The 22,665-nt window shown below is 39.6% G+C and overlaps 2 protein-coding genes across 4 annotated transcripts in view; both read right to left on the bottom strand.

The window, feature by feature from the left end:
- LOC140741961 (caspase activity and apoptosis inhibitor 1) overlaps positions 1-5,734 on the bottom strand; it is a 61,644-nt gene extending 55,910 nt beyond the window's left edge. The window contains exon 1 of the mRNA XM_073072583.1: positions 5,570-5,734. Within this exon, the coding sequence (XP_072928684.1) occupies positions 5,570-5,719 (150 nt within the window). The 5' untranslated portion in view covers positions 5,720-5,734. The remainder of the gene's footprint in view (positions 1-5,569) is intronic.
- A 3,362-nt stretch (positions 5,735-9,096) lies between these two features.
- Positions 9,097-22,665, bottom strand: part of plaa (phospholipase A2-activating protein) — a 56,057-nt gene continuing 42,488 nt past the window's right edge. For all 3 annotated transcript variants that reach the window (XM_073072464.1, XM_073072454.1, XM_073072475.1), the window contains one exon: positions 9,097-9,845. In XM_073072464.1, the coding sequence (XP_072928565.1) occupies positions 9,277-9,845 (569 nt within the window). In that variant the 3' untranslated portion in view covers positions 9,097-9,276. The remainder of the gene's footprint in view (positions 9,846-22,665) is intronic.

Genomic DNA, 22,665 nt, shown 5'->3' with positions numbered 1-22,665 from the left:
ATCATATTATGGTCACTAACCCCTAATGGCTCCTTTACCTCGAGTTCCCTTATCAAATCTGGTTCATTACACAAAAATAAATACAGAATTGCCTTCTCCCTGGTGGGCTCCAGTACAAGCAGTTCTAAGAATCCATCTCGGAGGCACTCCACAAACTCCCTTTCTTGGGGTCCAGTACCAACCTGATTTTCCCAGTCTACCTGCATGCTGAAATCCCCCATTACAAGCGCAGCATTACCTTTGCGACATGCTAATGTCACAAAATATCTCCACTGGGATAAATGGGCCATAAAGTTGAAACCAAGGTACATGAGGTCAATACTACAGTATGTATGAAGCAATATTGATAATTGGGTACAATTCATCAACAGCCAGGTAAATGATGTACTGGGTTCAGTACCAGGTACAGGATAATTGGTACAAGGTTATACACTCAGTAGCCACTTTACTAGGGAGACTTGTACACCTGCTCATTAAAACAAATATCTCATCAACAGATGATGTGGCAACAACTCAATGTATAAAAGCATGTAGTCATGGTCAAGAGGCTAATGTTGCTCAGACCAAATGTCAAAACGGGGGAAAAAGTACTATCTAAGTGACTTTGACTGTGGAACAGTTGTTGGTACCATATGGGGTGTTTTGAGTATCTCAGCTACCAATGATCTCCTGGGATTTTCACCTACAGTAGTCTCTAGAGCAGGGTTTCCCAACCTGGGGTCTACAGACACCTCAATTAATGGTAGGGGACCATGGCATAAAATAGGTTGGAAACCTCTGCTCTAGGGTTTACAGAGAATGGTGTGACAAAAGAAAAAACATCCAGTGAGCGAAAACCCCTTGTTAATGAGAGGTCAGAGGAAATTGACTGGACTGGTTCAAGCTGACATGAAGGCAACAGTAAATGAAATAAACCCGCAATACAACAGTGGTGTGCAGAAGAGTGCCTCTGAACACAAAATTTCAACCTTGAAGTGGATGGGTTACAGCAGCAGAAGACCACAAACATACAGACTGTGGTTACTTGACCAGAATCTAATAAAGTGGCCACTGACTGTATGTGGCACATGATCAGTAATAACCGGGCACAAGTGGAGAGTACTAGGGAATATGGGACATAGGGCAGGTGCCCTGATATAAGGGTTCACTGGAAGGGTAAAGAGAGAACGAGGTTAACACCTAGACGCAAGAGTTACATGGTTTAAAAGAACAATACCAGATAAAAAGGCCATTACTAAGGAATATGAGGCATATGGTTTACTCTGGGGTTTAAAGATTCAATACCCAGATACATTGTGCACAGAACTAACACCCTATGTGGCTAATACCAGGGTATACAAGACATAAGGCATTTTACCAGTGTCACGTACCCCGTGACCGGGTTACCAAATCAGCAGAAATGGAATGATACGTTGGAGTCTGGTGGTACTGTAACTAAAGGTGTTTATTAGTGAACTAAGTAATACAGTATCAAAAATGCAAATATACATATAAAACAGATTAGCAATGATAAATACAGAAGTGCAGGAATAAGAATCAAAACCAAGCTCTATCGTAGTCTAGGGGTAAATGAATAGTCTTAAGATAATGCAGAATTCAGTTCAGTTCGGGTCGAGGTAGTTGCTGTTGTGACGTTGGAGAGAGAGAGAGAGAGAGCGCGCGAGCGAGAGATGAGCAGCTGCAGCAGGCAAACCTTCCGTTGTCTTCTTGTTCCGTTGTACTGTTGTGGTCACTGATTATGACCCCTCCGTTCCAAGCCAGACCGTTCTTCAGTGGTGGGCTCGTCACCCAGGCGTGGGTGGACACACACACACAAGCCCCCACCGGCCTGGTTTCACATACTGTGAGCCTCTGACTGATTCCCCTGAATCAATCCTCCAAGCCCCCATCTTCCTGTAGGTGCACAACACCCTTTCAGTGTCCAGTGGCATGTCTGCCTGTGTCTCAGCAGACTCGCCTTTTATCGCCCCTGCTGGAGTACCAGTCATCCATCAACTGACCATGTGTAATGAACAGGATTTGATAAGCGATCTTGAAGTAAAGGAGCCATTAGGAGGTAGTGACCATAATATGATAAGTTTTTATCTGCAATTTGAGAAGGATAAAGGCAGATCGGAGGTATCAGTGTTGCAGTTGAACAAAGGAGACTATGGAGCCATGAGGGAGGAGCTGGCCAAAGTTAAATGGACGGATATCCTAGCAGAAAAGACAGTGGAACAGCAATGGCAGGTATTCTTGGGAATAATCCACAAGGTGCAAAATCAGTTCATCCCCTGGTGAAGGAAGGATTCAAAGGGGGGAAAGGGGCCACAGTGGTTGACAAAGGAAGTCAGAGATTGCTTAGCATTAAAAAAAAAGTATGACAGAGCTAAGGTGAGTGGGAAGACAGATGATTGGGAAATTTTTAAGGAACAACAGAACTTAACTAAAAAGGCAATATGGGGAGAAAAAATGAGGTATGAACGCAAGCTAGCCAGGAATATAAAGGAGGATAGCAAAAGCATTTTTAGGTATGTGAAGAGAAAGAAGATAGTTAAGAACAATGTTGGGCCCTTGAAGAATGAATTGGGTGAAATTGTTAAGGGAAACAGAGAAATGGCAGAAGAATTTAATAAGTACTTTAGATCTGTCTTCACTAGGGAAGACACAAGCAATCTCCCAGATGTATGGATGGGCCAAGGACATAGGGTAACAGAGGAAATGAAACAGATTGACATTAGGAAGGAAATGGTGATGAGTAGACTGATGGGACCGAAGGCTAACAAATCCCCAGGTCCAGATGGTCTGCATCCTAGGATACCAAAGGAGGTGGCTCTGGAAATTGCGGATGCATTGGTAATCATTTTCCAATGTTCCTTAGATTCAGGATCAGTTTCTGAGGATTGGAGAATGGCTAATGTTATCCCACTTTTTAAGAAAGGAGGGAGGGAGAAAACAGAGAACTATCGTCCTGTCAGTCTAACATCAGTAGTGGGGAAGATGCTAGAGTCCATTATTAAAGATGAAATAGTGGCATATCTAGATAGCAGTGATAGGATTGGGCCGAGCCAGCATGGATTTACCAAGGGCAAATCATGCTTGACTAATCTATTGGAGTTTTTCGAGGATGTAACCAAGAAGTTAGACAAGGGAGATCCAGTGGATGTAGTGTACCTCGATTTTCAAAAAGCATTTGATAAGGTCCCACATAGGAGATTGGTGGGTAAAATCAGAGCTCATGGCATTGGGGGGGAAGATATTGACATGGATAGAAAACTGGTTGGCAGATAGAAAGCAAAGAGTAGCGGTGAATAGGTGTTTCTCAGAATGGCAGATGGTGACTAGTGGGGTGCCACAGGGCTCGGTATTGGGACCACAGCTGTTTACGATTTACATCAACGACTTAGATGAAGGCATTGAGAATAACATCAGCAAGTTTGCTGATGATACTAAGCTGGGTGGCAGTGTGACATGCGATGAGGATGTTAGGAGAATTCAGGGTGACTTGGATAGGCTGGGTGAGTGGGCAGATACTTGGCAGATGACGTTTAATGTAAATAAGTGTGAGGTTATCCACTTTGGGAGTAAGAACAGGAAGGCAGATTATTATCTGAACAGTGTAGAGTTAGGTAAGGGAGAAATACAAAGAGATCTAGGAGTCCTTGTTCATCAGTCACTGAAGGTGAATGAGCAAGTGCAGCAGGCAGTGAAGAAGGCTAATGGAATTATTACAAACGGAATTGAGTACAAGAGCAAGGAAATCCTTTTGCATTTGTACAGGGCCCTGGTGAGACCACACCTGGAGTATTGTGTACAGTTTTGGTCTCCAGGGTTAAGGAAGGACATCCTGGCTGTAGAGGAAGTGCAGCGTAGATTCACAAGGTTAATTCCTGGGATGTCCGGACTGTCTTACGCAGAGAGGTTAGAGAGACTGGGCTTGTACACGCTGGAATTAAGGAGATTGAGAGGGGATCTGATTGAAACATAAGATTATTAAGGGATTGGACAAGATAGAGGCAGGAAATATGTTCCAGATGCTGGGAGAGTCCAGTACCAGAGGGCATGGTTTAAGAATAAGGGGTAGGTCATTTAGGACAGAGTTAAGGAAAAACTTCTTCTCCCAGAGAGTTGTGGGGGTGTGGAATGCACTGCCTCAGAAGGCAGTGGAGGCCAATTCTCTGGATGCTTTCAAGAAGGAGCTAGATAGGTATCTTATGGATAGGGGAATCAAGGGAAATGGGAACAAGGCAGGAACCGGGTATTGATAGTAGATGATCAGCCATGATCTCAGAATGGCGGTGCAGGCTCAAAGGGCCGAATGGTCTACTTCTGCACCTATTGTCTATTGACCACGTCCATGAAACTGGGCCACTCCCTGCTGTCTCAGCAAGCACCTGGCATCACTCTGCTGTGTCAGCTAGGATTCACACAAGCAGGCAAAGTCGCAAAAGTCCTTGGAAGTAAAGTCAACAATCAGCGAAGAAGCCATAATTTTAAATCCTTGTGTCTCTCTCATTATCAGCATGTGCAGCATGGCGCCTCTCCCCCTCTTTATCTCTCTCTCTCTCTCTCGTTAGCAGCATACATCACAGGGGGTCAACTCTGGAACCCATCTCCCATGGCTTTCTCATCACACATAACACCAGATACAAGTGATGAGCTACAGGGCAAGAAGAGAACAGGGTCGATATTGAGGTGCAAGAGTTGGTTTTCTGGACTAAAGATCACAGGGACAGCAAACAGGTGCTTAGGGTAGATGTATGAAACAAAAATCAGCACTGATACTCAGATGTAGCAGACTGTGATAGGGAACATGGACAAGGAATCAACAGCCAGCTGCAAGGGGTTGGCTCAAGGTTAACCACAGAGGCAGTATGTGTGTGCAAACTGGGGTATGTGAATGGATGCTTGATAAGTTAGCAAAAGAAACCCATACTAAGATCCAGGTGTAATCAGAATCAGAATCCTTTATTAACGCCAAATATGAGGACACATACAGGGAATTTAATGCCAGTTTCCCTGAGCTCTCTCTGTACAGAATAAAAGCAAACAAAAACAATATTGCAGATAATCATAAACTATATACAATGAGGTCCACCTCATTCTAAGTGCCTGTACTGGAATTTAAGAAGAAATAGTCTGTTACAGCAGTGTTAAGAGTGTATCAGGGCACTTGGGAGCATTGGCCAATACCTAGCCTTAGAGAACCTGTACTGGAATACATGAGGCAGAGGATAACTACCAGTTTACACCAGATTGGGATCTAAATGATCACTACTGATACCAGGATTGGAATACTTTGTGCCTACCCCAAGACGCTTGACCCCAGAATCCTTTTACCGCTTCAAGTCTCGGTACCAGGTGTCAAGCCGAAGAGGCTTTAAGACTGGGTTAAAGACGACAGATACGGGATGTAGTAGGTCGGTACCGATACTCGCTTGCAGGGGTGCAGCAATGAGGTAGAGGAGACAAAGCATAAGGGCCTAGGTACGTGTGAGGGGAAAGGGCATGGGGAGGGAACAGGATTGCCCAAGACAATCAACACCTTTATCCCGAATTAGCCACGGTTGTCCGTCGGCGCTGCCCTCACCTCGACGGCACTGGAGTCCGAGTTGAGGCGTTTCCTCTCGCTATGACTCTCTTCGCCATGGCTCCGCTTCCGCTTCTTATCTCTGCCCGACCTCTTCCCCGCCATCATCCGACTCCGGTCTGGACCGGCGGCCGGAAGAGGATAGGTCATTGCTTCCTGTGTGATTAGAGTTCGTGGGTCGGCTGGGCGGAGCCTGCGGGGCAACCAATAGAAGAGACGGCAGCGGAGTCGGAGAACGCTCAATGTCCAATGAGCGTCAGCGCTCGTTCAGCCCGCCCCACTGATCGCCTCCCTACTACTTACCCTTGGAAGCCGAACAAGTGCTAGCTAGTTTGCCCCTACACCTCCTCCTCTCATTACCATTCAGGGACCCAAACAGTCCTCCCAGGTGAGGTGACACTTCACCCGAGCCTGCTGCGGTTGTGTGCTGTATCCGAAGCTCCCGGTCTGACCTCCTGAATATGGATGGGGGAGACCACTTCGCCCGCCAGAACAAACGGTATCTCGCAGTGGCCACCCATTTTAATTTCCACTTCCCAGTCAGACATGCCTGTCCATTGCCTCCCGTACTGTACTGCCCCAGAGGCCACGCTGAGGTTGGAGGAGCAACATCTTATATTCCGTCTTTTTTTCCCTCTCACCTTATCTCCTTACTTGCCCATCGCCTCCCCCCCCCCCCCCGGGTGCTCCTCCCCCTTCTTTTGCCTTCTGCCCTCTCCTATCTCGTTCACCAATCGAATTACCAGCTCTTTGCTTCACTCCCTCTCCCAGTTTCACCCATCATCTTACTCCCTTATTACTTCTTCTTCCTCCCCCCACCTTCATACTCTGACTCATCCTTTTTACTATTCCTGACTTTTGTCTCGAACCGAAACGTCAACTGCTTATTCGTTTCCATAGATGTTACTTGGCCTGCTGAGTTCCTGCAACGTTTTGTATGAGTTGCTTGGATTGAAATTATCTTTGTTTTAAACCAGCTTGGCACTAGCAAATCTGACTCAAAAATTCTACTTTTGATTTCCTGGTCAGGTACTTTATTTGTAGAACAGATGTACAAACCAGGAAATCATGAAAGCAGGATGACCTATTTCTTTCAAATTTGCCTTTTACACAAGTCAAACAGGACTGTTGGCAACGCTGCATGTGCCTATCAACCAATGTTAAATTATACAAGAAGAATCCAGTTAATACTACTTCCAATTGCTCTGCGATTTTGCTCTCTTCTAGAACTTATTATTCCATACTTAATATTAAACATTTTTATTGCTGTTTTAAATGCTGCTGTAACAAAATAATTTTCCATCCATAATCAATAAAGTACTTATTATTTTTCTAATTCTTATACCCAAATTAATGACTGGAGATTGCAGTTTCCAAAATGCTGCCCTCTGGTTGAGATGTTGAACTGAGGACCTCACCTGTTACTTAAACTTGACAAGAGGTGCCAGATGGAAAGCAGTGAAGTTATATTGGTAAGCTAGCCAAGATACTCCTCTTAATCCTATTCACTAAAATTAACGTTAGTCCACTAAAATATCTCAAATTTATAGAGCTCCAGAGTGAATCTTCCAGTTTGCAGTCATTTACCTCTATACCCCTCCTGCAATGCCCCGCTCTCAGCATTGCCAATATCCTTTGCTCCTGACAGATTCGCAACTTGCTCTCCACTCCACATCAACAAATACAGTACTGTGCAAAAGTTTTTCTACACCCTAGCTATATATGTGCCCAAAACTTTTGCACAGTAATGTAAAAGGAAGTCTTGAATCTATTCTAGTTCTTGTCGCTGAGCATACTATGGATACATGCATGGAGCTCTCTTCCTCCATTGCTTTACTATTCTCCCCTTAAGATTGTACACACTCTGTCCGAACAGCAAGCATTATAAAACAATTTTACCACATTAATCACAATTACAACACCCCTCCCCCTGCACTGAATCCTGTTTTGCCTATAGTTAGCAAGCATCAACTAAAACTGTTGCACAGAATTAGATCATTTGCAAGTTTGGTTTCACAAGAGGAACATCTAGTCCACTTTGCATTTTGTAATATGAAGCCACTGAAAGAAGTCCGAGATGAGTAATAACACCAACCTAAAGCTTAACAGAAGTTCGATGATGCAACAAGACAATGATCCAAAGCACAAAGAGTATTTGTCTGTGTTGCTAATGACTTGTTGATCTGTTTTAGTTATGATGATGATAATGGAAAAATTTTTGGCCAGTTTACCTCTTTTCATTCTTACCCCATGACATCTGTTATGCCAATTTAGACAGCAAAAAGCAGATCACACCTTTGATAATGCAGTACTCTGTAAAATTTTCTGTCGAAATGAATTGAACCCACAATTCCTAACTTAGCAGAAAATGCATCAACAACTGAACCGTACTTACAGGGCAATTTAGTGGTGCATCTACAAAGTAGCAGATTAAACATGCTGTAATATGCTTAAACATAAGCATATAAATTCCTTGAGGAACATAAATTTAATGATATTCTGTCAATTTCAGCTGGCCAGACTGAGGTTTTGTTCATATGGTTTTAGAATAACTACAATTACAGTCCAAAGTTAAATACAAAAAATGTACAGAGATTATAAGCATCAATCCTGTTGATCTCATAATAAATACGCTGGAACACCATCCCTGATAAGATCAAGTCACTTGAAGGTGGAGCCACTTGAGAAATTAATTTCTGCTAATGGATCTATCAGCATGCTAAGAATATTCCAACTGTACATTCAGACACTGTCTGTCATGTGATGATCGCAATTTAGCAAAAAGCTTTTGGCTACAAGAATGAATTCTACTGTTAACTAGGTTAATTTTACTAGTCACAAGTTAAGAACTGAGACAGAAGTTCAGTTTTTTTTAAGCACTAAATTTGTATTTGGGTATAAAATGAGCATTCAGAAACTTCTTTATTTTCCTTGGAAAATCTACTAAATTTTATTGATAACATCTTAACAAGGTGAGTCTGGATCAGTTCTAATGGAAACAATGGAATGCCATGCTGGATAAGCTCAAGAATTAATTTGGAAGAACCCAATTCTAGAAGAACACATGAAGCAAACATATTTTTTTTTTAAATCACATTTTCTATGATTAAACCTGCCTTTCAATGCAGAAAAAAAGTAAATATAGCATTAGTTATTCATATCATACAGTTAAAACTAGCTACTCTGTTATCTGATGAGTTCCATTATCTATAAAATACATCATGGGAGGAACAGAGGGTAAATGGCTCAATCCATTTTAGGAGTCTTAATGTCAGTTAATGGGATTTTCATGTCCAACAAACCCATACCAATTGTTTACACCAAAGGTACAAATTCCTGCAACATGAAACAAGCTTAGAAATATTAATAGCACTCTCAAAGTACCAATGAATAAAAGGTGTAATTTCAATTAGAAATCAGTAATGACGAAGAGAATTTAGATGTTTACAGGAGCAATTTTACACATAAAAGGTCACTATCCTAAATGAGAAACATCTTAAAGCAAAAGATGATATTCAAATATAAAACACATTTTAATAATTCCTTTATTGTTACTATTGTATGTTGTATTTCTGCAACAACTTTATCACAAGAATCAAATATTTCAGTTTCTTTACCTTTCATATATTATTTGACAGAGTTTAAGGAATAACGCAAACAAAATGAATACCACTTGACTACAACCCTTGAAAATCTATTATTAGACATTATAGCACTTTCAGAACAAATCTACAACAGTCCCCAACTTTAGCTGGATCTGAAACAGAAGAATATTTTCGGATCTGTGAATCAACTCCCAACGATTGAGCTAGTTGCAAGGCATTTGGATCATCACTTATAATTGTCCCAAGGGCCACCAAAAGTCTGAAAATTGCTTCATAATCTTGGAGGACTTCCATGGCTGCACTTATAATGGATAAACAATTTGCTTTACCTTCAATATCATTTCCTGCATGCAGATTTACTGCATAGTTTAATATCAAAGTGGACAGTGCTATGTGAACATTCTTGTTCCTGGCTGATCTCATTTCAATTGCTTGAGAGAGTATAGCCTCCCTCAAGGACATCATGAGCTTTGAGCCATGTGTTTGGTTAGCAAAACAGTTACAAACTGTTCGGAGAATAAGCATTTGATTAGCTGGTTTTCCCTGTAGATTGATCTTGTTTAAGAGGTAGTTGCTGAACTGCTTGCTGTAGAGTTCACTGCAGAAGTGTTCATTTACTGTAGGATGTCTTACAGCCAGACGAAGAATATCCAACACAGGAAACACGATGTCTAAATTGAGGGGAGATTTAAAAACAAGTAAAATTACAATCACTAATTTTTCACTAATAATAAAAGTTAAAGATCAAAGTTAACAGTGTATTTGAATAGTTGCATAAATATTTGAAATATGGTAACAATAATAATTGTTATAATTGTAATAATAACAGAGTGGTCGTGATGGGAGATTTTAATTTCTCAAGTATCGATTGGCATCTCACTAGAGCGAGGGGTTCAGATGGGGTGGAGTTTGTTAGGTGTGTTTAGGAAGGTGTCTTGACACATTATGTAGATAAGCCTACAAGAGAAAAGACTGTACTTGATTTGGTATTGGGAAATCAACCTGGTCAGGTGTCAGATCTCTCAATGGGAGAGCATTTTGGAGATAGTGATCATAATTCTACCATAGTTTACAATAGCATTGGCGAAAGATAGGAACAGACAAGTTAGAAAAGCGTTTAATTGGATTAAGGGAAATTATGAGGCTATCAGGCAGGAAATTGGACGCTTAAATTGGAAACGTTCTCAGGGAAAAGTATGGAAGAAATGTGGCAAATACTCAGGGGATATTTGTGTAGAGCTCTGTATAGGTACATTCCAATGAGACAGGGAAGTTATGGTAGGGTACAGGAACCATGGTGTACAAAGGCTGTAATAAATCTAGTCAATAAGAAAAGAAAAGCTTACAAAAGGTTCAGAGAGCTAGGTAATGTTAGAGATCTAGAAGATTATAAGGCTAAGAGGAAGGAGCTTCAGAAGGAAATTAGGAGAGCCAGAAGGGGCCACGAGAAGGCTTGGTGGGCAGAATTAAGGAAAACCCCAAGGCATTCTACAAGTATGTGAAGAGCAAGAGGATAAGATGTGAAAGAATAGGACCTATCAAATGTGATAGTGGGAAAGTGTGTATGGAACCGGAGGAATAGCAGAGGTACATAATGAATACTTCACTTCAGTATTCACTATGGAAAAGGATCTTAGTGATTGTAGCAATGACTTGCAGCAGACTAAATAGCTCAAGCATGTAGATATTAAGAAAGAGGATGTGCTGGAGCATTTGGAAAGCAAGTTGGATAAGTCGTCGAGACCGGATGAAATGTACCCCAGGCAACTGTGGGAGGCGAGGGAGGAGACTGTCGAGCCTCTGGCAATGATCTTTGCATCATCAATGGGGACGAGAGAGGTTCCCGAGGATTGGAGGGTTACGGATGTTGTTCCTTTATTCAAGAAAGGGAGTAGAGATAGCCCAGGAAATTATAGACCAGTGTGTATTACCTCGGTGGTTGGTAAGTTGATGGAGAATATCTTGAGAGGCAGGATTTATGAACATTTGGAGAGGTATAATATGATTAGGAGTAGTCAGCATGGCTTTGTCAAGGGCAGGTTGTGCCCTATGAGCCTGATTGAATTTTTTGAGAATGTGACTAAACACATTGATGAAGGAAGAGCAGTAGATGTAGTGTATATGGATTTCAGCAAGGCATTTGATAAGGTAGCCCATGCAAGGCTTATTGAGAAAGTAAGGAGGCATGGAATCCAAAGGGACATTGCTTTGTGGATCCAGAGCTGCCTTGCCCATAGAAGGCAAAGAGTGGGTGTAGCCAGGTCATATTCTGCATGGAGATCAGTCACCAGTGAAGTGCCTCAGGGATCTATTCTGGGACCCTTACTCTTACAGACTTTTATAAATGACCTGAATGAGGAAGTGGAGGGATGGTCTGCTGATGACACAAAGGTTGGAGGTGTTGTGCATAGTGTGGAAGGCAGTCAGAGGTTACAGCGGGACATTGATAGAATGCAAAACTGGGCTAAGAAGTGGCAGATGGAGTTCAACCTAGATAAGTGTGAAGTGGTTCATTTTGGTAGGTCAAATATGATGGCAGAATATAGTATTAATGGTAACACTCTTGGCAGTGTGGAGGATCAGAGGGATCTTGGGGTCCGAGTCCATAGGACGCCCAAAGCAGCTGCGCAGGTTAACTCTGTGGTCAAGAAGACGTATGGTGTATTGGCCTTCATTTAGGAGCCGAGAGGTAAAGATGCAGCTATATCGGACCCTGGTCAGACCCCACTTGGACTACTGTGCTCAGTTCTGGTTGCCTCACTACAGGAAGGATGTGGAAGCCATAGAAAGGATGCAGAGGAGATTTACAAGGATGTTGCCTGGATTGGGGAGTATGCCTTATGAGAATAGGTTGAGTGAATTCGGCCTTTTCTCCTTGGAGCGACAGAGAATGAGAGGTGACCTGATAGAGGTGTACAAGATAATGAGAGGCATTGATCGTGTGGATAGTCAGAGGCTTTGTCCCAGGGTTGAAATGGTTGCCACAAGAGGACACAGGTGTAAGGTGCTGGGGAGTAGGTACAGAGATGTCAGGGGTAATTTTTTTTATTCAGAGAGTGGTGAGTGCGTGGAATGGGCTGCTGGCAACGGTGGTGGAGGGGGATACGATAGGGTCTTTTAAGAGGCTTTTAGATAGTTACATGGAGTTTAGTAAAATAGAGGGCTACAGGTTAGCCTAGCAATTTCTACGGTAGGGATGCATTTGGCACAACTTTGTGGGGTGAAGGGCCTGTATTGTGCTGTAGGTTTTCTATGTTTCTATGTAACATTTCATAAAATTTTGAAAAACTTTTTTTTAAAGTTGCCTCTCCTGGTGTATTTACAACAGGTCAATGACTTTCAAAAATACATCAATTCTACACCTCTGCAAATTTATGCTTCTGTTAAATCCATTATTATATCAATACACAAAAAGTGGAAGACCACTTATGAAAGCTCAATTTTTTCTCCAGAAATGTTGCATAACCTATTTGTTTTCTTTCAGATTTCCTGAATGTGCAAATTTTTGCTTTTATATATAAAATCTTGACAGAACAATTTTTTTCCTGCATCTAAAAATAACAAGTGTTACACAGCCACCTCAAAGTTTAAAGTAAATTTATTATCAAAGCACATATACATCACCACATACTACTGTGAAATTCATTTTCTTGCAGATATTCACGGTAAATACAAACACACACAATACAATCAATGAAAAACCATGCACAAAGGACAACCAACCAATGTGAAAAAGACAATAAGCTATGCAAATACAAAGAGAAAACAAAATAAATAAATAAACAATAAATGTCAAGAACGTGAGTTGTGGAACTCTTAAAAGTGAATCCACAGATTGTAGAATCAGTTCTGTGTTGGGGTGAATGAAGTTGAGTGATGTTAGCCCTCTCGTTCAAAAGCCCAATGATTGAGGGGTAATAACTGTTCCTGAGCATGGTGGTATGGGACTTGAGACTCCTGCACCTCATTCCTGATTGTAGCAGCAAGAGCATGGCTTGGATGGTGAAGTTCCTTGATGATGGATGCTGCATTCCAGTGACAGCACTCCCTGTAGATATTCTCAGTGGTGGGGAGGTCCTTAACCATTATGGATTGGACTACCTATTACTTTTTGAAGTTTGTCCAAGTTAGTGATGACATGCTGAATCTATGCAAACTTCTAAGAAAGCAGAGGGACTACTGTGCCTACTTTGTAATGGCAGTTATGTGCTAGACCCAGGACAGATACTTTGATATGATAACACCAAGGAATTTAAAGGTGCTGAACCTCTCCACCTCAGATTTCCTGACGAGGACTGGCTTATGAAACATCGGTTTCCTCCTCCTGTAGTCAATAATCAGCTCTTTAGTTTTGCTGACATTGAGTGAGAAGTTGTTGGGGAACCAGCCAGATTTGCAATCTCCCTTCTATATGGTGATTCGTCACCACCTTTGATTCGGTCAACAATAAGTGGTGTCATCAGCAAACTTAAATTTGGCATTGGAGTTGTACTTGACTTCACAGTCATAAATCTAAAGCAAACAGAGAATCAAGATCCATCTGCACAAGGAGTAACTGAGGCCGATGTCTTGGAGCAAATTGATCAGTTTTGAGGGGTCGATAGTGTTGAATGCAGAACTAAAGTCAACGAAGAGCTTCCTGATGTATGGATATTCAGTGTCCAGTTGTTCCATGGTTGAGTGACAAGTCTATGAAATGGCATCTGCTGTTGATCTATAGTGACAATAAGCAAGTTGGAGCAGATCCAAGTCGCTTCTCATGCAAGAGTTGATATGTTTCATCATTCTGAAAGCACTTCGAAGTTCAAAAGTTCGAAGTAAATATTACTATCAAAGTATATGTCAGCATATACAACCCTGGGATTCATTTTCCTGTGGACATACTCAGCAAATTTATAGAAAAGCAACTATAACAGGATCAATGAAAGATCAATTAAAGTGCAGAAGACAAACTGTGCAAATACAAATATAAATAAATAGCAATAAATAACAAAAACATGAAATAACAAGATAAGGAATCCTTAAAGTGAGATCATTGGTTGTGGGAACATCTCAATGGAATAACAAGAGAGTACCATGCACGGGCACCATGGATGCAAGTCTTCTGGACAATATTCATTGAGGCAGGTTAGCAAGTTCTTCTTTGGTACTGATATAAATGAAGGCTGCCTGAATTAGGTGGGTACCTCAGATTGCGAGAGGTTAACACACTTGCCAGTTGGTTAGCACATGTGTGCAGTACTCAGCCAGATAGGCTGTCTGGGCCAGATGCTTTACATAGGTTCACCCTCCTAAAGGATGCTCTCACATCAGCTTCAGAAACTGAAATCACAGGGTCATTGGAGTCTATGGGAATTCATAATGGGAGCAAAACCCTGTTGCCACTTTTTAGGAGGTGATACGAGTTAAGCCCTGCCACAGCTGTCAAACATTCTTATGTAATTCAAGTTCGGTCCAACATTGCCACTTTGCATGTAATATGCCTTTCCAGAGGTTGAACCTGGACTTCTTTGTATTTTACTCGGACACCAAACTGAGTGCCACTGATCTGGCCCTTAGCTGACTGCAGATCTCTTGGTTCATCCAAACAGACTGACATGAAAAACCTGTCCAAAACATTCAGCCCAGTTCAATCAACTGGAGAATGCAGTTTGCAAAATGAGATTTACATAAATGCAAACTTGTTCAGATAATAATAAAAAGGTCTACTTCCTCACTATGTCACAACAGTAACTCATTTATTATGAACAAGCAAGAGTTCTCATGGTCATAGGAAGAATGCGTAAACTCCACACAGAAAGCACAAACTGTTGTGTTCTTACTATACATGGGGATTATTGGTCCCTTTAATATTGAAAATTTGATGTAACTGACAATTCTTTCGGGGACTAAGTGCCAAGCTCTAATAAAAACACAGACTACACAGAGAACTGTCACTGTCACAATCAGATTCTTTGTATGTGCCTGCAAGTAAGTCATAGAACACAACATCATAGAAACAAGCCTTTTTGCTGACATTTATTAACATAAGGAGCAAACTAATGGTGAGCTTGCTCCTTGCTTTTGTACACATTTCTTGTCCAGCCTTGATAACAATACTGATTAAAAAAAAAGGGAAATAATATGCCAATGGAAGCTAGTTTTGGAAATGTTTGCTGACAGAAAGATGTGAATAAGGAAACCAGGGAAGGTGGGGAGAAAATGCAATGACAAGGGAAAAACTATAGCAGATGTAATTATTGTGTGCAATCCTTTGCCAAGAATGTCCTCTTTACCTACTAAAAATGAAGACATATAGATTCCCAGGATTTTCTCTATTCCTTTAGACCTCAATATTGGCACTGATTTCCAATGGAGATAATTAAAATCTCCAAAACTATCTTGTGATTTATTCATACTATATGTTTGTTGATTATGTAGAGTTCATTTTTCCTTTGCCCAAATCTTGACTGCAGCAAGTTTTGAAATCATGCCACTAAAGACAAGTTTGGGTACTTTGGCTGTTTAAGTTCATTCCACAATATTAGGGTGGAAGAAAAGAACTTAGGAGCCAAATAAATTAAAGGTTTATAAGCACAGTAAATGTGAAGACATTATTGTGAGTAGAGGCTTAGATACAAATCATGAATGTTGATATAGCCGCTTTTCTAGGTATAGCAACATATTTAAATGAACTCATTTACTGGTATTATTTTTTTTTACCCAGATCTTCAGTCAGAAGATTAGATGTTCTTTTAAGTTAATTGCAAAAGATGGTCACTTCCAGATCTGCCCAGAAAGATCTCACAAAATCAGAATAAGAATTTTCTTAAAATAGTAGCAAAATTCAAGATATTATACATCTATAAGTTGCCAAAAGAAATAAAATGTGATTGTAGACAAAGAAAATCCATATCTTCTGTGCATTGCCTTTTATTCCTTTATTTTTTTTTTCACCCATGCTCTTTACTAGTTTAATGCTTATCCTATACTTAGCTAAGTCAGAAGTAATAATAAATTTGGTTACAAATGTCAAAATTATTCTTTCACATGAAAACTGATATTAATGTTTTCCTCTTCATTGTATACAGACAATTACAACACAAAACCAGAAGTGGAAACCCAACTAATTTCACAGAAAGGAATATTGTTAGATACAAGAACTGAACAATTAGGACAATGAAATGGTCAAACTTCAACTTCACAAACATACTTAAGAAAAAAACATGCAAGATTTTCATTTAAATCCAGTCCTTGTTAAATAATCCCCATTCTCTACTGATGAAATGCTGTAACATGGAATAAAAGTAGCAAAGGTGGTGACGAATCTTCATACAGGAGGGAGACAGAAAATCTGGCAGAGTGGTGCCACAACAACAACCTCTTACTTGATGTCAGCAAGACCAAGGAGTGATTAATGACTTCATAAGGAGGAAACTAGAAGTCCATGAGCCAGTTCTCATTGGAGGATCAGAGGTGGAGAGGGTCAACAACTTTAAATTCCTTGGTGTTATTATTTCAGAGGACCAATTCTGAGCCCAGCACACAAGTACAAATACAAAGAAAGCATGGCAGCACCTCTACCTTAGGAGTTTGCAAAGATTCGGCATGACATCTTAAACTATGACAAACTTCTACGGATGTATTGGGGAGAGCATACTGAACAGTTGCATCACGGCCTTGTATGGAAACAACAACACCCTTGAACAGAAAAGTAGTGGAGACAGCCCGGTTCAACATGGGTAAAGCACTCCCCGCCATTCAGTACATCTAAGTGGAGCCTCGTCACGGGAACACAGCATCCATCATCAGGCACCCCCACCACCCAAGACATGCTCTCTTCTCACTGCTGCTATTAGGAAGAAGGTACAGGAGCCCCAGAACCAGGTTCAGGAACAGTTATTACCCTTAAACCATCAGGACCTTGAACCAAAGGGGATAACTTCCACTTGTTCCATTGTTGAAATGTTTCCACAACCTATGGAGTCACTTTCAAGGACTCGGTATCTCATGTTCTAGATATTTATTGCCTATTTATTATTATTTCTTTCCTTCTTGCATTTGTAGTCTGTTGCCTTTTGCACACTAGTTGAGCGCCCAAGTTGGTGTGGTCTTTAATTGATACTATTATGTTTATTATTCTGTTATGGATTATTATGTCCACAAGAAAATGAATCTCAGGCTGTACATGGTGACATATGTACCTTGATAATAAGTTTACTTTGAACTTCTAAACTTTGAAACTAACAAAACCAACCCAGCCATCACATTGAAGAAAGCAGAACTTGCTTATCAATCACAGAACAAATTACTACTGGACTTCCGGTAAGATGGCGATTGTTTAGTCGCTCCGAACTTTTGCTCCGTTATACTTCCTATCTTTGCACTATGTGTCTCCCTTCTTAAACCTTAGTTAGTTATTTTATTAGTTCTCTTTTACCTGCCTGCGAACACATCTATCTTATAATGGCTACCAAAAGTACTAAAATCGGGAAAAAGGAAACTTCCACGGCTCTGTCGGCTGAGATTCTCGCTATTTTGGAACAACATCGACAAGATATTTTAACGGATTTTAAAACTTCTTTCAACCAGCTGGATTCTAAATTGGATCAGATTAATGCTAGAGTGGATGAACATGCCGAACATTTATCTCGCATTGACTTAACTTCTGAAGATTTAAGACGCCGTGTTCAACATCTTGAAACTTTCTGCTCCAACCTAGCAGAGAAGAACAGTAAACTTTCTTCCAAAATGGTGGATCTTGAAAATCGGAGCAGACGTTGCAATCTACGAATTCTTGGTTTGCCAGAGGCCACCGAAAAGGGCTCTTCTGTTGAATTTTTTTCATCTTTTCTTTGTGAGATTTTCAGGAAAGAATTTCTTTCGACTCCACCTGAGCTTGAAAGGGCTCACAGGATTTATGTTCCTCGTGCAACTTTGGGTTCCCGTCCACGGTCAGTTATTTTATGCTTTCATCGATACCAGGTGAAAAACTGTTTGATTATGGAGGCACGCCGCAGAGGTACTTTTGCTTTTCAAAATACGGTCATTCGTTTTGTGGAGGATTATGCCCCCCAGGTTCTGAAGATGCGTGCTGAGTTTAAAGGTGTAATGAAAGTGCTTTTTGATCGCGGATTCAGACCCTCTCTCCGAAATCCAGCCGATCTTCGAATTACGCTTACTACTGGAGATTATAAGTGGTTTAAATCAAATAAGGAGGCTGAGGCATTTGTTGGAAGTCTTCCAGCCATCTCGTCTTCTTCGGAACCGGTCTGACCTTCCAAAATGGTTGATAAGTACTTTTTGAAGTAAAGATATTTTTTCCGAACTCAGACTTTACTTGAATAATTCAGACATTAACTATTGAAACTCTAAGGGCTGTAGTCAATCTCTCCCTGGACTTGGTGCGTTTTTTCTAAATAGATGATTTAAGTTTAATGTTTCCCTGCAGACTTTTAAATTTTACTTGTGTAATCTATTTTATTTCTGTATAACTTTATCTATAGAGAACTACAATTGATTTTAACTTGTTTTGGAGGTTTGAAGTTTTTATTGAAGGCCTCCCTGTTGGTTGATTTATAGTTTAAGTTTTGCTTTTTTTTCTGTAAACGGTTGATAAGTACTCTCTTTAAATTTATAATTTCCCCCTCCTTTTTTTTCTTTTAATCTTTTATAATTTTTTGCTGGTAGGTTAGTTTTAGTTTTCTTTTCTGATTTTTTTTGTATTAAGTTTTATACTTTTTCTGTTGAAGTTGTTCCTATTTGTAATTCTGTTATCTAGTGCATAAATTAGTTATTATTTGCTATATTATTTATACGGAACTTTTGTTAACGTACGGAACTGGAAGTCATTTTTCGGTTAATTTTTTTTGTAGAGCTAGCTGCTTTTTTGGGTAGACCTCTAGTTTTGGGTTGCGAGGGGGGTGGATTCTCCAGTTCCAACACTACTCACTGTTTCTTTTGTTTTCCTTTGTTATTCAGGACATGTCTCTGTTTTGATTCTACTGATCTATGTTTACATTTTTGCTCCCAGACTGTTACTGTACTGCTTGATATTTTATATGCCTGCTACCTTCTATGCACTAATAATTGATAATGGTTAATACACTTAAATTTGTGAGCTGGAATGTAAAGGGATTGAATCATCCTGTTAAAAGAAGGAAGGTCTTCTTGCATATTAAACAACTCAAAGCTGACATTGCTTTCCTTCAAGAAACTCATATTCGTAGTTTTGATAATACTCGGCTTTTGTCAAAGTGGGCGGGTCAGCATTTTCATTCATCCTTTGCCGCCAAAGCTAGGGGGGTCTCCATCCTTATTAATTCAAATATTCCTTTTGAACTCCATAATAAGATATCTGATACAAATGGCCGTTTTATTATTGTTTCTGGTAAATTATATAATACTAAAGTTGTACTAGCAAACCTGTACGCTCCCAATTTTGATGTTAATTTTTTTGAACGTTTTTTCTCCTCACTACCAGATTTAAACTCATACTCTCTTATATTGGGTGGCGATTTTAATTGTTGGTTAGATCCTAATTTGGATCGATCGTCCTCTGTTACTAGATTACCTACTAAATCTGCCTTAGCTATTCACTCTTTTCTTTCTAATTATGGTATCTCAGATATATGGTGTTTCCTTCATCCTACTGAGAGAGATTATTCTTTTTTTTCACATGTTCACCATACCTTTACTAGAATTGACTATTTTTTACTTGATAATCAACTTATTCCATTTGTCTATTCTTGTGATTATCAGAGTATACTGATTTCTCATCATGCCCCAATTACTTTGTCTTTACATTTTCCTGGTCTCCCTCAGAGAAATAAACACTGGTGTCTTGACTCGACTTTATTATCGGATGATGATTTTCTAAAATTTATTAAGGATCAGATAACCTTTTATTTTAACACCAATACGTCATCTGAAATGTCATCCCAGATTGTCTGGGATGCCATGAAAGCATATTTGAGGGGTCAAATAATCTCCTATACAGCAAATCTTAATAGAAAGTCCTGTACAGATCGATTAGACCTCATTAATCAGATTAAAGAATTAGATCAACTGTATGCTCAAACTAAGAATCCTGAATTATACAAGAAGCGTGTAGAACTTCAAACTAAATTTAATCTTCTGTCTACTCAACCTGTTGAACGCCAACTTCTTGAAAGTAAGAGTCGCTTTTATATTCATGGTGACAAATCTGGTAAATTTCTAGTCAATCAGCTGAGGCGTTCCAAAGCTAAACAACATATTACAAAGATCCGGAAGGAGAATGGAGACTTTACATCGGATCACATAGAAATCAATGACGTATTTAAAAATTTTTACTCTCGACTTTATTCCTCTGAATCTCTGAATGAGAATATTTCTGTTGATCATTTTTTAAATAATCTGAATATTCCTTCGCTTTCATCTGATTTTAAAGCCAAACTTAATGCGCCTATATCATCAGAAGAAATATCTTTTGCAATTTCTGCATTGTCTTCAGGGAAATCTCCTGGACCTGATGGGTTCCCCGTAGAATTTTATAAATCATTCTCTTCACTTCTTTCTCCTCAGTTACTCTCAGTACTATCTGACTCGTTTAATTACAGTAAATTGCCACCCTCTTTTAATGAGGCATCTATTATTCTTTTATTAAAAAAGGGTAAAGACCCAACAGAGTGTTCCTCGTATAGGCCGATTCCTTTGCTTAAAGTTGATGTTAAAATCTTGGCCAAAGTTTTGGCTTATGGATTAGAAACTGTGACCCCCTCTATTATTTCTGATGATCAAACTGGTTTTATTAAAAACCGTCTTCCCTTTTTTTAATATTCGGCGTTTATTTAACATTTTATATTCACCTTCAACTGGGATTCCTGAATGTGTTATTTCCCTCGATGCAGAGAAAGCATTTGATCATATAGAGTGGAACTACCTTTTTGCAGTTTTAGAAAAATTTGACTTCGGTCAAAGTTTTATGTCTTGGATCAAATTGCTGTATCTGTGTCCTACTGCCTGTTTTGACTAATTTTCAGAAATTTGTTTATTTAACCTCAAACGTGGCACCCGTCAGGGATGCCCTTTAAGTCCCTTTCTCTTTGATTTGGCTATAGAACCTTTGGCAATAGCATTTCGAAGCTGTCCTGAATTGACCGGGATTTGGAGGGGGGTGTTGAGCATAAAGTTTCTCTTTATGCTGATGACTTATTACTTTTTCTTTCAAATCCGTCTACATCCTTACCTCCAATGTTCTCACTTCTTGATCAGTTTAGCCAGTTTTCTGGCTATAAACTTAATTTACATAAGAGTGAACTTTTCCCAATTAATAAAGAAGCACAAGAATTAACATTTCGTGACCTCCCTTTTAAAGTAGTTCATAATCAATTTACTTATCTTGGGATTAGTCATAAGGAAGTTTAAAGATCTTTTTCGTGAAAATTTTGCCAATCTTTTATATACTACAAAACAGAGTCTGTCACAATGGTCACCTCTATCTATGTCTTTGGTAGGTCGTATTAACGTTGTTAAAATGTATGTTCTCCCTAAATTTTTATATTTATTTCAATCAATCCCAATTTTTATTCCTAAATCTTTTTTTGATTCCTTAGACTCTATTATTTTGTCATATCTGTGGAAGAATAAGCGTTCTAGAATTAATAAAGTTTATCTCCAAAAATCTAAAAAAGAGGGTGGCATGGCCTTACCTAACTTTCGTTTATATTATTGGGCAGCCAATATACATTGTGCTACCTTTTGGTCTTTTTTCCATGGCCAACCCGAGTGCCCTAATTGGGTGGCAATGGAGTTGAGTTCCACTAAAGATTTATCTATTTCTGCACTTCTTGGCTCTGTACTCCCTAGTAGTTCATCCAGATTAATTGTTAATCCTCTTGTTAGACACACTTTGCGAATATGGGCTCAGTTTAGGAAATTTTATGGTTTCTATGGTTTTTCCTTTTTTAGTTCTATCTTACATAATCATCTTTTTTTACCTACTATGTATGATTCAACATTCCATGATTGGTATAGGAAGGGCATTAGACATTTTGAAGATCTTTTTATTGATAATCGCTTCGCATCTTTTCAACAGCTCTCTGCTAAGTTCAATCTGCCTAATGCTCATTTTTTTAGATATCTCCAAATTAGACACTTTATTAATCCTTTAATTCCTAACTTCCCTGAAATGCCTGAGAAAAATGTTATGGATTTCTTTCTTTCTATTAATCCACTGGGTAAAGGTTTAATATCATTTATTCGTGATAAATTAGCATTCTTACGGCGTGCCCCTGTGGATAAAATTAGAATGGCTTGGGAGCATGATTTAAATATCTCTATCTGATGAGACTTGGGACTCGATTCTCAAATCGGTTAATTCAACCTCTCTTTGTGCTCGCCATTGCCTTTTACAGTTTAAGATTGTTCATAGAGCCCAATATGTCTAAATCTAAATTATCTCGATTTTATCCTAATATTAGTCCTCTGTGATAAATGCAAAAGGGGCGAGGCCTCTCTTATTCATATGTA

The sequence above is a fragment of the Hemitrygon akajei genome, chromosome 2, assembly GCF_048418815.1.
Source record: "Hemitrygon akajei chromosome 2, sHemAka1.3, whole genome shotgun sequence".
Taxonomy (NCBI): Eukaryota; Metazoa; Chordata; class Chondrichthyes; order Myliobatiformes; family Dasyatidae; genus Hemitrygon; species Hemitrygon akajei.
The sequence above is the reverse complement of the archived record's forward strand: the minus strand, read 5'-3'. Positions and strand labels throughout refer to the sequence as shown.